General features: G+C 49.7%; 2 protein-coding genes across 2 annotated transcripts; both read right to left on the reverse strand.

The window, feature by feature from the left end:
* Nucleotides 1–2,655: 2,655 nt before the first annotated feature.
* On the reverse strand, nt 2,656–9,892 carry KLK8 (kallikrein related peptidase 8). Its single transcript, XM_078063582.1, is given in 8 exon segments — nt 2,656–2,856; nt 4,036–4,169; nt 6,681–6,940; nt 7,074–7,135; nt 7,137–7,255; nt 7,761–7,838; nt 8,270–8,331; nt 9,867–9,892. Coding segments are annotated over 8 exon segments (897 nt in total). The 3' UTR covers nt 2,656–2,700.
* KLK9 (kallikrein related peptidase 9) lies at nt 9,346–16,278 on the reverse strand. Its single transcript, XM_036104003.2, has 5 exons — nt 15,279–16,278; nt 14,952–15,108; nt 11,845–12,110; nt 10,485–10,621; nt 9,346–10,051 (listed from the first exon to the last, which is right to left on the reverse strand). Exons 1-5 carry the CDS (start codon nt 15,388–15,390, stop codon nt 9,899–9,901), a joined length of 825 nt encoding a protein of 274 aa, XP_035959896.2. The 5' UTR covers nt 15,391–16,278; the 3' UTR covers nt 9,346–9,898.
* Nucleotides 16,279–16,661: the final 383 nt, after the last annotated feature.

Below are 16,661 nucleotides of genomic sequence, written 5' to 3' on the forward strand. Positions count from 1 at the left end.
CACTGGGATTGATGCATGACCCAGGCCAAGCCAACAAGAGCATTGCCTCCTCCCTGACAACAAAGATTGATCCAAGGGGTGGGTCAGTTCAAACTGAACCAATCAGAGTTCTTCCCTGGGAGTAATATCAAGATGCCAGGAGAATGGAGATCTTTGTTTCTGCTGTGTTTGCTTAATTGGATGTGTCAGTAGCTGCTATGTTCCCTCCATCTGAAAAAGTCTGTCTACAGAGGCTAAAATGAGATCCACAGAAGAAGGAAAGAGACAAGCAGAATGAGAAACAACTCACACACACCAAAAAGAAAAATAAAGGCAGAGAGAAGTAGGCAGAGTGACAGAAAGTGTCACACAGAGAGAGAGAGCAAGAGCACGTGTGAGAGAGCTGATTGGCTTAAGTCACCATTTCAAGTACTTGAGACTCTGGTACCCGTGTCACATCCTGACATCATGAACCATCCCCATAACCTTCCTAAGCACCTAAGCCAACCATCCCCTCTTGCATATAAGCCAGTTCTAACTGGGGCTCTGACATTGCTACCCAAAAGCTCCCTGACTAAGTAGATCCTTCCAGCTTTTGTCCATGCCTGGTGTTTTGATTTCCTCCCAGATTCCACAGTCCACGATCCTATTCCTGAATTTCTGGTTGACCTTGGACCAGTCTCTTCCCCCCTTGACTTCAGCCATGCCCCTCCTTAATACTATAAATCAATTTTCAAGTGTTGTTTTTTTTTCCCCCACTGGGGACATTTAAATACCACCTGGATACTGGGTGATATTAAGGAATTATTACTAATTCTGTAAAGCCTTGATAATGTAAGGCGTTTATGTTTTAAAATAATCTATATTTTAGAGCTGGAGTTGGCAAACTTTTCTCAAAAAAGAGCCAAAGAGTGTATATTTTAGGCTTTGCAGACCATGAGATAAAATTGAGGATATTATATAAGTACTTACAACAAGAGAGAAAACTGGAAAATAAATTTCCAATTTTAATCGATGAAATCCAAAATACAGTAATAATCATTTGTTACCAATTTTTGTCATACAGGTCTATTAATGAGCAGAATGGAACTATATTTGGGGGATAAAATCTTGCTTAATTAGAGTTCAAAATTAATGCTCCCTGTCATCAAATCGAATAGTAAAAGCTATTTTTAGCTCTTGGGATTTGGCCCATTGGCTTTAGTTTGCCATACCCTTTTTTAGAAACATATGACAAAATATTTAAGAACAATAGGATGGTCACCATTAGTTTCAAAATACTCCAGCATTAGGGAAGTGTGTAGTATAGGTGAAAGGATTGGTTTTGATTGAGTTGGATGGTGGTATACGAGGGTTCCCATACTATTTTATGTATGTTTGAAATTGTTCATAATAAAAATTCTAAAACAATTCTTTAGACCAAGATGACCCTTGAGTATCACCTCCAAAAATGCATCCCCAGTTCCAGGAGTTTACTATCAAGCACGAAAGTCTTCATCAAGATGTCTGGTATTCTGGGGACTTTCACGGAGGACAGAGGTTGATGCATGAGACGCCTCTTGGACACCCACACCACTTGTGGAGAACTGTCCCACCCACAGCCCAGGATGGAGAGACCCCCTCCTGTCACGTGACTCTAAATAGCCACTGATTGGCTGGGACTGGTCACCTGAACAGAATGCAGTCAAATCATTGGCCATCCAGTAACCTATCATGTGGCCGGCTGAAGGAGGAACGTTGACCTGGACCAATTGGATTCTCTTGCATGAGAATATAATCTGGGAAATCCCGGGACAGTGAAGCTGTTGGTGGTAGGTGAAAGTGAAGTTCAGAGGTTGTGAAGTAAGGAGAGAGACTGGAATAGCGCATGAGCGAGCCGACACTATGAAAATGCAGAGGCCTGAAGGAGAGAAAGGCGTCAGAGAGTCAAATAAATGAGTTAGAAGGTTGGTAGCAAGAAAGGATTGAAACAGGTGAAGAGAGATGAGATAGAGGGGAGCCAGTGCCCATCCTTTTGCAATGTATTTATATCCTTACAATAACTACCCCCTCCACACACATCTTTCCCAAGACAACTTACATTAAGCCTCTGTTCTAATGAAAACTCCCCCAAATCTCTTTTTCTCCACACTTCAATTTGGACACATGCAATGAAGTGACTTATTCCCTTCTACCACAGCAGAAAAGCTCTAAGCTGTGAGAAAGATTTCTGTTTCTCCTAAGGAAAAAGAATCTGTCGCTAAGAGTTTTGCAGGCTGTCAATGTTCTATTTCTTCATCTGGGTGGTGGTTCCATAGATGCATATTTAAGCTGCTCACGTATTTCCTGTACCCTGCTCTACATATCTTATAATGGGGGAGGGGAATTCTCCTCTCAAAGCTTAGAAACACTTTAGCTGCTCAGAAAAACGAAACAGAAGTTCTTTCAAATCTCTTTTGCAGGCCAGCCCATTGGATATTTGGAAATCCTTGTGTGTCTTCTCCCCTGAAATTAACCTCCCATTCCTCCAAGCCCTTCTAGAAAAAGGGGATCACTCCAGGCAGTGGTGATAGCCAAGAGTGGCCATGGGGATCCTGGTCTCTATAGACCTCCCATCAAGCCTCTCAGCAAGGCGCAGACCCCCATCCTTCCACCCCTCCCCACAGGGCCAAAGCACAGACAGGCAAGGAGCCAGGATGAGTTGTGAGTTTTATTGAAGAGCGTCCAAAGCTTGTCCTAGCATCAAACCCTGCTGCCTATGGTCTTCTTGATCCAGTCCAAGTAGCGGCAAATGTTGGTGTAGACACCAGGTCTCTCGGGTCGCCCACAGGGTTCCGATCCCCAGGATGTGATGCCCTGGAGAACACCACCACACACCAGTGGACCCCCGGAATCTCCCTGGATGGGGAGAGTAGAATACTTTCACCTAAGATGCCCTGCGGTACCCAGAAGTTGGTACTAGTTCTGTAGCACGATTGGTTCCCTCTAGCCAATAGGGATAAGAGCATTGTACCCTGGGGCCAGTGGTAAGAAAGAAGGGTGGGGCTACGTGTATAGGGACACAGACCAGATGTCCTAGGGCAATGGGGGAAATCCTGACCAAGGAGGGAAGAGAATGGTGTCTCAAAGGTCTAATCCAGGAAGAAGACAGTGAGGATTCCGTGGAGGGAACTGAGCTGATGTCTCCATTCCCGGTCAATGGTGAAAAGATCTTTGATTCCAGTTACCAAACATAGGAGGAAGGAGCAGAGTTCTTGTGGACATACACACACACGCACGCAAGGGACAAAGTCTTTTGGGAAGAGATCATGTCTCTATGGAACCAAAACCATTCCGAGAGATTAGATTTCATGGGACGACACTGATGGAAATGACTTCATTCCTGGCCAATGGGGAAGAAAGCATTGAAGCATTGTCTTCAAGGACCAGTCATTAGTAAAGGGGGTGAAGATTCCATGAGGGGGGCAAACCTGGGGGAGCCCTGAGGACCCAAATGCAGCCAATAAGAATGAGAGTGTTATACCTATGGCAAATCCCAAGATTTGTTATCTTGGGTATGGGGAGTTTGTCAAGGGACCATTAAAGTCAATGGCACCATTCCCTACCCAGTTGGCAAGAGAGCATTGCTCCCCGAGGGACCAGTCATAGGAGAAGGCAGCCGTGCTAAGGAACCCAGTCAGGTCCCAAAGAAAAGTGGCTGACTACCTAGTCAGTGGTAGAGTCAGCACAAAATCCCAAAACTATTGGTGAGGAAGGGAGCAGGGAGCTTGCATACCCTCTAGCCTCAGAGTCTTTCCCTCATGGACATCTCCTCTTACCCCCTTATCCCCTCCCTTCTCTGCACCCCATCCTGAAGACAAGGGATCCCAGGAAAATGATAGCAACAATTTAATGTTCCTGAACCCTGTGCAGTGTGATCTGCAAATAGAGTGTGGTCTTCTCTGAACCTGTTTCCCACTCTAGAGATAGGGGTAACCTCTCTGGGTACTAACTCTTTGAGGTCACCCTACTGCCAAGCCTCGAGCCTCTATGGGGGGTGAGGGACAAGGGAAGAAGGGAGTTTCAGAAGTAACTCACCTGGCATGAATCAGCCCCATTGCTGTCACCTGCACAAATCATAGCGTCTGTGATTTGCCCGCCATAGACATCCTTACATTTCTTCTGGGGAAAGATTTCTACTTCTGCACAGTTGAGGGTGTCAGGAAAATTGAGGGGGCAGAGGTTGTAAGTTCCCAGAGAGAGCAACCATTTTCACCCTCAATCCCTGTCTGGATCTAATCTCCCTTCTGTACATCCATGGCTGCACAGGAGAGTTTTCTGACACATTTCACAGGGCACATCACTTCTCATCACATTAAACAAAGCCATGGTCCCTGCTGTTTCCTTTCCAACATCTAGAGAAGGGATGTTGGGCCCTACCTTCTGTTTCTTGTCCACTAATTTTCAAATTAAGGATCAGGTGACTGGAAGACATGGAGGTGCCCCCTTATGACACCTCTGACCTTGTCTCTCCAATTTTCCCAACCCCAGACCATCAGGTCCCCAATTTCAGCTAAATCCTACTTTTTCCAAAAGTCATCTCATCCTAGAAGCCTTCCCTGACCTAGAAACATCACCCCTCCATCACTCTGTATCCTCTTACTCTCGATGATATTTCATTATAGCACTTAACCCTGCCTAATAATTCATTTTATATGTATTTGTTTATCATCTATTTTCGCCACCTAGCATGCAACTCCATAGGATAGAAACTTCACACAGTAAAGCAGTTGGGGCATACCAGATGCTCACAAATAAATGTTGAATTAATGACTAAAAGTGGAATTAATCATGTAATGTACACCGCAGGGACTATAGTCAATAATATTGTTACAACTCTGTATGGTGACAGATGGTAATTAGACTTATTGTGGTGATCAGTTTGCAGTGTATACAAATGTCCAGTCATTGTATTTACACACAAAACTAATAGAATGTTGTGGCCAACTATACTTCAATAAAAAAAGAAAGAAAATGGAATTAATCTTTCTTATTAAACTTTGAGCAATTGACTTGAGGGGGAAAAACTTCTATCTGGGACCTCTATGTTCCAGAAGCTGTATACTTCACAATCTCATTGATTGTGAAAAGTCTGAACTCACAATAGCTTTTTGAAAGAGGTTTACGGGGACACCTGGGTGGCTCAGTCAGTTAAGCATCTGACTTTTTGGTTTTGGCTCAGGTCATGGTCACAGGGCATGGGATAGAGCCCCACATTGGGCTCTGAGCTGAGTGTGGAGCCTGCTTGAGATTCTCTCTCTCCCGCTCCCTCTGCCTCTCCCCCTGCTCTCTCAAATAAATAGATAAATCTTAAAAAAAAAAAGGGATATATTCATTCGTTCCATCATTCATTTATCCATGCATTCATTCAACAAATATTTATGAAGCACCTACTGTGTACCAGGTACCATCCTGAGCACTGGGAACATACAATGAAGAAAAAAGATTTAACCTGAGCCCTTATGGAGCTTAAAAATCTATTATCTATTACCTAAAATCTATTATCTAATCTTAAAAATCCATCATTTTGCAGATGAGGAAAATGAGGCAAGAGGTGGGAAGGGGCTTGCCCAGAGGAAAGAGCAGAGCCATGGTTTGAACTGACCTGACTGATTCATGAGCAGGTGGGTTTCCACAGCATCCCATTGTCCCCTTAGAAGGAGTCAGACAGGCAGGGATCTGAATCCTGTCTTTGCTTGGAAAATCCTGGGTTTCCTTGTGAATCACATGCCTCTCTGAGCTGAGTCTCAATTCTTGCACTGTGAAGTAGGGTAAGGGTTGCCTGGACTCTGAAGTCCCAAAAGGAGGACTTCAACGGAGGTCCAGACTTTGGGTCCAGAGTGAGGAGGGAGCTGGAGACCTAGACAGTGGGTCTTGGGAGAGGAAGGGACTGGATTCCTGAGTGTGAAGGAAGAGAGTCTCTGGTGCCAGGAATCATGGACTCAAAAGGGAGAAGATGCTTAGGAGCTTGTTCTCTTGGGCCACTGAGGAGCCCATATATCCCAAGTCTGTTGAGAAAATTATAGAAAATCCTGGGCAATGAAAGATTTCATAACGTGGTGCTCTCCATGGGACGCCTGGGTGGCTCAATCAGTTAAGGGTCTGCCTTCGGCTCAGGTCATGATCCCAGGGTCCTGAGATTGAGTCCCGAGTTGGGATCCCTGCTCAGTGAGGAGTCTCCTTCTCTCTCTCCCTCTGCTTCTCCCCCCTATGCTCTCTCTCTCAATCTCTCTCAAATAAATAAAATCTTAAAAAAAAAAAAAAAAGAAAACAAAACATGGTACTCTCCACTGTGAAGGAGGCATGCATTCTTTTTTTTTTTTTAAGCTGGGTGTGGAGCCCAAGTCGGGGCCTGAACTCAGGACCTTGAGATCAAGACCTGAACCAAGATCAAGACCTGAACTCAACTGGTGGAGCCACCCAGGCGCCCCAAGGAGGCGTGCATTCTTTATCCACTCATTCACCCATCCATTTTTTGGAAACCTGGTTTAACAATCTGCTATTTTGCTTTCTTTCTCCCACCAGTCCTGTTAATATTATGGCCTTCCAGGTTTCCAACATGGGCCACCTGTGAATCTCAACCTCACAATCACTGTCCCTTCTCTATCTCCTTCTGGAGGCAAAGCTTTGCCAATGGCTTGAGGTCCACTGGGCCAGCCAGCTCCTCCTCTCCCTCCTACTACCTCGGGGGCTGGTGACGGTGCCCCAGCCCAAGATGGTGCACTTCTGGCCAACTTCAGGACAGTGATCCGCCAGGTTGATGAGCTTCACTTTGGGCCCCAGGCATGCCCGACCACGTAGTCAGATGAGCATGAGATCATGGCTGTGGTCCTCATTGCTGCTGTTGTAGCAGGGGTGTGGGATGGACTGAGCCACAGCCATTTCTTGCTCTGAACTGTCCTTATTCTTCAGGCTGTGATCCCCCAGGCGTACTGCGTATTTCCTGTAATGGTGGAGAGTAATTTGGGACCCAGGCAGGAGTCTGGGAACCCAGTCCCCTCCTCCCTCAGCCCTCCTCTTTCAGAGGCTCAGTCTCCAGCTCTCTTCTTTCCCCCTTTCCCCAGGCCCCAGCCCACCTCTGCCCCAGGCATCCACTCTGTTTTTTACAGTGGGATGCTGTAAGGACCCCGTTGTCATCGAATGAGGACACCCCCGCATAGCAGCTGGATGCCCTGGAACAAGGCTGTCTGCCAAGGCTGCGAATGGGCCTCACATTCCTGGCTGCCCAGCACCTTGGACTCCTGTGCCCTCACGTGTCCTGCAACAGGAGGGAGAGAGTTTGGATCGTCACCCCCTGGGGCAGTGCAGAGGCCAGGAAAACCCATTGTGGGTTCAAAATGACATATGGCACGTTCTCTGCCTGCCTCCTCACATGTCCACACTGGGAATGTGAGGCCCCCAGCTTGCACAGGCTGCCACACAGATGCACACGTCCACTCATTGAAGCCCATGAGTCACACGGAGTCACACACCCGAGCATGCTTCCACATGCTCCCACATGCATCCACATCCCTGTATACTGTGCGTATCTGCACCCCTCAGCACCAGCCCTGCCGGCTTGGCGTACTCATGCAACATGCAGCATAAGCTGACACACTCTTACCCTCTGCTATGTGTGCATGCCTCCATCCACCCTCAGGAAAGCCCAAAGAAGTTCCCACATGTGATCGCATGTTTCACATCCCCCCGCATGCTATCACAAGCGCCTACCACGGCATTCCCACACACGGCATTCCCACAGGCTCCCACCAGGCCCCCCTCACCTGCCCAGGCCTCCAACAGCAAGAACAGGAACATCCAGGTCCAGACTGCAGCAGGTGAGAGATGTCCCGTGGCGGGGTCTGGGAGACGGAGAAGGCAGGGCTGAGAAATGAAGAGGGAGGAGCCCTGAATCCTAGGAGAAACTTGAAATAAGGAGGCAGAGCATCCAGAGCCATTCTTCTGGGTCCTGCTGGGGGGGGGGGGGGGCCTGGGGACCCATCTTCTTAGGTCTGAGGAAGAAGGGGGCAGACCCCAGATTTCTGAATCTGAGGAGAGGAGGTGGAGGCTGGATTCCTACATTCCCAGGAATGGGAGTGTTAGAGTCCCGGACTCCTGGATCTGAAGGAAGAGGGAACTTGGAGTTAAGATTCCTAAGTCTTGGGGAGGAGGGGGCCAGGGTCCAGATTCCTAAATCTTGAAGGAGGAAGGGGTCTGAGATTGGGGTCCTGGGCCCTGGGAGAGCAGGGGCCCCGGGGCCTGATGCCTGTGTCTGAGAATTTTGGCATCTCACCTTGCAGAATCCAGGGGGCGGGGTCACCGACTGATTCAGACCCCGAGGAAGAGGCCCCAGTACTTCAGCTCTGTCTGCCTGGTACTAGGTTCTGGAGGCTTTTAACTGGGAATCCCCGCCTCCCGCTCCGCCTCGTCCCGCTCTGGAGCCGACGGAGCATCAGAGCACTGGAACCCTGTGTATGAGTCAGGAGGGGCTGAGGGGCTGAAAGGGAAACCTGGGGGCGGGTGGGGGGGGCGCTAGGATCTGGAACTCCTCAGGCTTGGAAGAGAAGGACGTCAGTGCTGTGACTTCTGGGGCCAGACACCTGGACAACTGGCTCCGAGGGAGGAGGGGTTGGGGACCTGGACTCAGGGTCCAGGGAAGATAGGGATTGGGGGTCTGAACTCCTGAGTCTGAGGAAGGAGGGAGCTGGAGCCCGGAATCCTGGGTCTGAGAGAGGAGGGGGTTGGGGGCCTGAACTCTGGGTCTGGAGGAGAGGGCTGGGATTCCAGACTGTAGGTCTGAGGGAATAGGAACTGGGGGCCCAGACCCCTGAATTGAGGGAAGGGAGGTTGTGTCTGGACTCCTGGACCTCGGAGGGGAAGGAATGGGGTTCTGGACTCCTGAGTCTGACGGTGGAGGGCGCTGGGGACCCGAACTTTTGGGTCGGGGGCGGGGGGACTGGCCTGAAGTTTTAGTCTGAGGGAGAAGGGGGTTAGGGGCTGAATTCTTAAGTCTTTTTAGGAGTGACTTGGAGCCTGGGTTCTTGTGGGAGAAGGGGGCTGCTGCCACTGACTGGAAATGGACGAAAGATGAGTCTTCTGAGGGCGGATCGGGCCCCGCCCGCTGCCCCTGAGAGGTCTGGGATCTGGGAAGGCAGGTTTGGGAGGCACCATGACCTGGTTTCCCCTTCCCCTGGGGGCGACGGGACCAGCCCAAGCAGAGCCCAGCGGCCTTGCTGCAATAGGGCTGATGGAGACAGACTTTAGGTAGGACCTACTGGGGGGTTAAGGGGGAATTGCTGTGCGGTGGCGGTTCCCTGTCTGCCCACCGCCGCCCACACTTTGCCCTTCCTTCATCCCACAACGCAGGCAGACGGACGGCGCGGCTCCGCGCGTTTATTGTAAAATCATCCATTGAATCTGAATGAATTGAGACCCTCCCCCAACTTCTCTCAGTCGGGTCCCCGCCAGGATTCAAACGCCCAGGGGCGCGGGCACGAGGGGAGGAGCCCGACCCTGCACCGCTGGCTGGTAGGGGAAGCCACAGCGCACCTGACGTCACGGGGGCGGGCTCTCCCACGGAGGAGGCGGGGTTACAAGGGGCGGGGCCCGGAGGGGAATTCTCATTGGGCAAAGTTCCGAGGGCAGGAGCTGTCTGCTGGAGGTGCTCCTGGAGCCGAGCCACAGGTGAAGCTGTTCCACGGTGATGCCAGCTCTGGTGACATCACAGAGGCGGGGCTACAGGGGCGGAGGCGTCTCCCCGCTGCTTTCCGACGGGGCGGGCCCTGAGGGCGCGGAGCCTGAAGATCCAGAATGTGTCTCGGGGTCGCTGAGGCCACGCGCCGAGATCTCTGAGGCCGGAGCCCTTCAGTTCCCCTCTACCCTACGCCCACCCTCCTCTCTTGGTCGCCCAAGGCATGAGGGCTCAGTTGTCCCCCATGGTCTTTCGGATCCAGTCCACGTAGTGGCACACGCTGGTGTACACGGCAGGGCTCCGGGGTCTGGAGCAGGGCTCGGCACCCCCAGACACCACACCCGCCAGGGTCCCGTCGCAAACCAGGGGGCCCCCAGAATCACCCTGTGCGCGGCAGAAGAGCAAAGAAACTGTTAAGCAGGTGTATTCATATTACACTGGCCACTTCCTCTCAGGAAGCGCCCTGTTTCCTCTCCTCCCGACACCTTGGCGTCCAGGCAGCCAGGCCCTCCTCCCTCAGACCCAGGAATAAGCGCTCATAGCCCTCACCTCACCCCTGCACTTAGCACTCTGGGATCCTAGTCCCCTCTTCCCCCAGGATTTAAAGTCTGTACTCCCAGTCCTCTCCGCCTTTAGGTTCTAGAGTCGGGGCTTCCAGTCCCCTTTAAATCCAGGAATCCTGGCCTTGGTCCCAACCTCTCCCAGGACGCAAGTGTCCTGGATCCCCAGGAATTCTGGGGCCCCCAACTCCCTAATTCCCTAGGACCCAGGAATCTGGCAAGATATCCATTCCCCTCCTCCCCAGAGTAGGTCTCACCTGGCAGGAGCCCCGGCCCCCCTCCCAGAGGCCGGCACAGAGCATACTGTCTGAGATGTGGCCTGGATATGCCCGATGGCACAGTTTGTGATCCAGGATGCTGATGTTGGCACACTGTAGCGTGAGTGGGTACTGCACTGTTGGCAAAAGAGATGCACCCATAGAGGATCAGCAGCTGGGCCTATCACATTCAGCAGCCCCTCCACCCAGACCCTTCCCTAAGGAGGACCCACAGAACCACAGCAGAAGACTCTCAAGGACAGAAGCAAGAGACAGTGACAGAATCATAATGTGAAAGAGAAACAGATGTTTGAGGAGAGGGAGAGGGCCAAAGAGAGAGAGACAGAGAAACAGAAAGATGCAGGGAGCCAAGAGCCCAGAAGAGATACATACATGACACACAGAGAAAAATAGAGACCATGGCAGGAGATAGACCTCTTAAAGGGAAAGGAGATAGACCTCTTAAGACCTTCCTCTCAGAGGAAGCAATGAAGTAAAAGAAAAGAAAAAGAAACAGGCCCAGAGATGCCAAGGGAGAAGGCAGTGAGAAAGGGAGGAAACATTTATGGTCATTGACAGAGACAAACACATAAGAGATACTAGACACAGACAGGGAGACACAGCATGTAGAATATAGATATGGATATAGATATGCATATATCCACGTGTATAATCTGGGGGCACAGATTCAGATGGGCTTGACAGGTAAATTAGAAGTGGGAGGAGGGGACTATGCAGAAACAGCAACCAGTTGGAGGCACGGTAGAGGCCCAGAAAACCCACATCTGGTCTGAAGGCCGTAACCTCCACTGATTCTGCCCAATGGTCACTATTTGGGGAATGTTGGGTCCCGCGTTGTCAGCTCTTTGGATTTTCCCAGCAAATGCAGAAATTTGGCTTTTATGTAAAAATCTCTCAAGCTCAGACTATTTTTTCAAGGCATTTGAAAACCAAGACTGATGTGGGAGGCTAAATGTGGCTAATGGGTTGCTGATTTGTGACTCTGAGAGATCTAGGCCTCATTTCAATTCCATGAAGTGTATATTTTCATATTTAAACATCTCTGAAATCAGGGCATGTCTTCCAGCAAATGGTGTCATGCAAGCATTCACGGGATTTTTTTTCCCCTGTTCTTAGTGGTTGTAAATAATGATACATCTTGTAATTTATAGCATCTTAGATTTTTTCCTTATCTATCTATCTATCTATCATCTATCTATCTATCTATCTATCTATCTATCTATCTATCTGTCATCTATCTATCTATCTATCTAAGAGATGAAAAGGCAGAGAGAGAAATAGGGGGAATTCAGACCCTCAGCATGAGACACAAGGGATTGAGTTGTAGGCAAGGCTATACCCTTAGGACTGGACACGGCCCCCCAGCCTGAGATGAGGCACTGGGTGCCTGGGGAGACGCAGGTCTGGCTGAGGTTGAGGGGCTGCACAGCAGGTCCCAGGTGTGCCTTCCTGGGCAGTCGGATCAGCATGATGTCATCATTGTGGTCATGAGCCCTGAGATCCTTGTTGAACCCAGGGTGGGGGAAGAAGTCCGTGGCCCGGAACAGTTGCTCTGGGCCCTCCCATTGCCAGAGGTGGTGCTCCCCAAGGCGGACCCACAGATACCTGTTGAGACAGGCCTCAGAGGTCAAGCTGGGTGTCCACCAGGGTGATATTGTTCCACAAGCCACACACTCTCTCTTGGCCCCCATCATTTCTGTATGACCCAGAGTGCTGTGTGATTTTAAGCAAGGCCCACACCCTCTCTGGGCCCCAGCTTCTCACTCCACCTCTTTGTCTGCCTCTACCTTTGTAGCTCTCCCCTAAAAGCTCACACCCCTTCCTAGTCCCATACCAAGTAAACCACCTTCCTTCCTGCCCCACCTGGAGCCTTTGTGGTGACCTGGGTCCCCTGGAACTGTGTAAGCACATGGGGGCTCCACCTACCACAGAACAACATCCCCACCTCCTGCCCCCACAGGTCTGGTGGCTTCTGTGGGGAGTGGCTCTGTGTGTGTGTGTTGTGTGTGTTGTGTGTGTGTGTGTGTGTGTGCGTGGAGGGGGATGGGAAATGGAAAATCTCCAAGTTGGGGGTCATCCATGGCCTTAGGCTTTTCCTGTCAGCATATGCCCTCACCTTCAATGCATGTCTTCCTGAGGCCTGACCTCAAACTCTCAGTCCACTTGTTCTGCTCTGGATCCCCTGCCCTGGACAGCTGGGGACTCTCTGGGGATGTACATGTCCATTCCTCGGCCTCTGACCTCTGACCTTAGGAACAGGCTTATGACTGAGAATTCAGGATTTAATGAGTATGAGACATTATCTCTATCTCTGTCACCTCGTTGCCTGGGCTCCGTGTCTGGGAAACCAATCTCCCCCAACTCGTCCTCAAGCCTGAATCTTTTCTACCTCCATATCTCTGCCTCTCTCCTTAGTCTTTGGAGCTGAAATCTGAACATTCTTCTCCTAGCCTTAAGTACAGACCTGAGCTGAAAGAGGCCCTACCATGGAGCAATGCATGATGGGAAATTCCCAGACAGCATTCTGTACTTCATTCAGCACCTGTGCTTCATTCCTGGAGGGAAGAATATCGGAACAAGATGGGCTACCCCTTTCCAGAGGTAATATAGAAATTCTGGATTTCTGCATCAGGTAGATTCTAAGATTCCATTAGAATTCCAGAATCTTCTAACACCCTAGGAATCCACGATTCTAGAATTCTATGTTCTAGAATGTTATGAATCCAATATTCTAACATTCTAGATTTCTCTAGGTCAAAAGTCTGGGGTTTTAAAATTATCTGGATGAAATCAAGGATTTAAAGAGCCTAGAATTCTAGTATTCTGGGACTATAAAATGGATTTAATCAATCTAGAATTCTATAATTCTTTTTTATATATTTTTAAAAGATTTTATTCATTTATTTATTTGTCAGAGAGTGAGAGAGAGGGAGGGAGAGCACAAGCAGGTGGGGGAGCGGCAGGCAGAGGGAGAAGCAGGCTCCCTGCCGAGCAAGGAGACTGACACAGGACTCAATCCCAGGACCCCGGGATCATGAGCTGAGCCGAAGGCAGACGCTCAACCAACTGAGCCACCCAGACATTCCTAGAATTCTGTAATTCTATGATTTTAGAAATTTAAGAATCTAGGGTTCAAATAGTTTGAGACTCTAGAATTCTCTCAATTAAAACTTTGGGGATTTTAAGAATCTGGAACGATAGCATTCTAAGATGTTTAATTCACCAGATTCTAGACATCTAGAATTCTACTGATTCAAGATTCTAGAATCTGCAAGTCACAGTATTCTAGAATACTGTGAATCAAAGATTCTAGGACCATGAGCTTCTATTTTCAACGAACCTAGCTAGAATACTGAACCTAAGATTCTAGGGTTGTGCTATCCCATACAACTATTGAGCACTTAAAATGTGACTAGTCCAAATTGAGACATGTCATATGTGTAAAATGCACATCTGATTTCAAAAGTGTAGTATTAAAAAACTAAACTATATCATTCATAAGTATTTAAAAATGGATTGCACATTAAAATAATGGTTTGACCATGAGAGACTCTTGACTCCGGGGAAACAAACTGAGGGTTGCGGAAAGGAGGGGGTGGGGGGATGGGGTAACTAGGTGATGGGCATTAAGGAGGGCACGTGATCTCATAAGCATTGGGTGATATATGCAACTAATGAATCATTGAACACTACACCAAAGAAAACCTAATGTACTATATGTTGGCTAATTGAATTTAAATTTTTAAAATAATAAAAATAAAATAAAATAATGGTTTGAGTGTGTCAAATTAAATCTATTATTAAAATTAATGACAATCCTTTCTTTTTTACTATTGTAATATGTCTACTAGAAAATTTAAACTTGGGGTGCCTGGGTGGCTCACTCGGTCAAGTGTCTGCCTTCAGCTCAGGTCATGATCCCAGGATCCTGGGATCGAGTCCCACACCAGGCTCCTTGCTCAGGGGGGAGTCTGCTTCTCCCTCTGCCCCTCCCCCCACTCATACACACTCTCTCTCTCCCAAAGAAATAAATAAAAATCTTGAAAAGAAAATTTAAACTTAACTATGTGGCTGGAGTTATATACCCACAGGGCAGGGCTGCTCTAGGCTCCTAAGATTCTACCAGTCTGAGTCTCAATTCTAGAATTCACCGAAACTAATGTAGAATCTCATGGATCTGAGATTTTAGGAGTCCATGACTCTGGATTTTTCTGGGTCAGAGTCGAGGTTTCTAAGAGTTTTGAATTTTAGACCCTAATAATTAGATTATTTGGGACTCTAGAATTTGGAGGGTCAACTCTAATTCTAAGAGTTGAGCTTTGGGGAACAGAAATGAAGGCTAAATCCTTCCAACCACAGCTCCCTCCCTCCTCTACTGAAGGCCCCTTGACCCCCTCACTTACCTCCAGCTCCCCACCCCACCCCAGTGGCGCCCGGGTCACTCACGGCTTCTGGCAGTGGGCAGCTGTGAGCAGCCAGCGGTCACTGATGAGGGAAGCCCCGCAGAAGAGGTGGGTGAAGTAGAAGAGCCCAGCCTGCCAGGGCTGCGAGTTGGGGCGGCATTCCTTGGCCCCAATGGCTCTGGTGTCTGCCCAGCCATGCCCTGGGGTGGGATGGAGGCAGAGGGGTCAATGACAAGCACAGTGGGAGGGCTGGGGGAGACATGCTAGATGCCTAGCAGGAAGGAGCAGAAGCCTGGGAGGTCAAGGGCAAGCTGGCTGGCGGGGCTCCCGGGACCGTGGAGGGGCAGCGGATGGATGGCTGGAGCCTCACCTGCCAGGAGAGAAAGCAGAGCACAGACGAATCCCAGCCTCATGACCTCGGGGTGCCTGGGTCTTGAGCATGCATTCAGGCTTCTGTGCTTCTTGAAGGTAAGCCATGCCATCTCCTTCCTCCTCTCTGGGGCCGCCCCTGTGATTAATCTGGGTTGGGAAATGTCCCAGGGGGGGAGGGGGAAGCCCTCAGGCCTTGACTGGGGGCCTTGGAAATGGAGGCAATACAGGGGGACCCCCCCCTCCTGAGCCGGATGAGCTGGTGGCCTGCTGAGCCAGGGCTGGGCTGAGTGGGGGAGGAGCCCTGGGATATGGAGTCCTCCTGGGATCTCCAGAGAGGGGAACCCTCATTCCCATGATCTCAGGATGCAGGACTTGGATACAGGATATTCTGTGGTCTGGAGGAGGAAGAGGGAGAGAAAGATGATCCCGAAGGCTGGGTCCTGAAGTGGAAGTGAGTTTATCTTGAATGAAGCTGTGGGGAGCTGGGGCCAGTGTCCCCGGCAGGCTGGAGGGATAGGCAGGAGGACCACCACACCCCACCCCCACCCCCACCCCAGAAAGGCAGGTGAGGGTTGGGAAAAAGAACAGAGACTCAGTAGGAAGAAGGCAGGCTGGATGGGGCAAGGCAGGGAAAGAGAGAGAAAATTAAAAAAGAGAGGGACAGGGATACAGAAGGATCCAGGGTGAGGGAAGGAGAGAAAGGGAGAGACAGACTGAGCAAGGCAGAGACCACAAGAAGCCACACACGTGTGTACCCCCTAAAGAGCCCTCCCTGCCCTGGGCATTTGGGCCCCATCCTGCAAGGACAAAGGCCTCTCCTAGAAGGTTGAGGAAATATGGGCCTAACTGGATTAACTCACTCTTTTCATAAACTACCCTACCCCCTTCTTCATAACCCTACCACCCAAGACCCACATGCCCAACCTGCCTGGAACTAAGCACTTTCCTTTCCTCTTAATATCACCAGATCTGGGCCAAGTCCTGAGAACATTGCCCTGTTTTTTCATCTCCTCCCCTCCATTGTCCTTCCTATCAGCCCATCCTACCTGCCTCTCTCCCCATCCTTCCTCTTCATCAGGTGGGCAGGCCCTGCAAGGCCAAGCCCAGATCTGATTCATCTCTGTGTCCCCAGGATCACCCATTCAGGGCTGAGCTCTCAGGAGGCCTCAGGAGATATTAATTAAATGAGTGAATGTCTTTCTCCATATTCTTTTCCTGGTAAACTCCTACTCATCCTTCAAGATTCAAACTAAATGCCCCCTCCTCCAGGAAGTCTTCTCTGATTTCTCAGGGAAGAATACATCTTTTCCTCCCCTGGACACTCACAGACTCCTCCACTTTCTGTTGCTGTAAGCCTGATTATCACTCTGGGTCTGGGCTC

Source organism: Halichoerus grypus, chromosome 15, assembly GCF_964656455.1.
Source record: "Halichoerus grypus chromosome 15, mHalGry1.hap1.1, whole genome shotgun sequence".
Lineage (NCBI taxonomy): Eukaryota > Metazoa > Chordata > Mammalia > Carnivora > Phocidae > Halichoerus > Halichoerus grypus.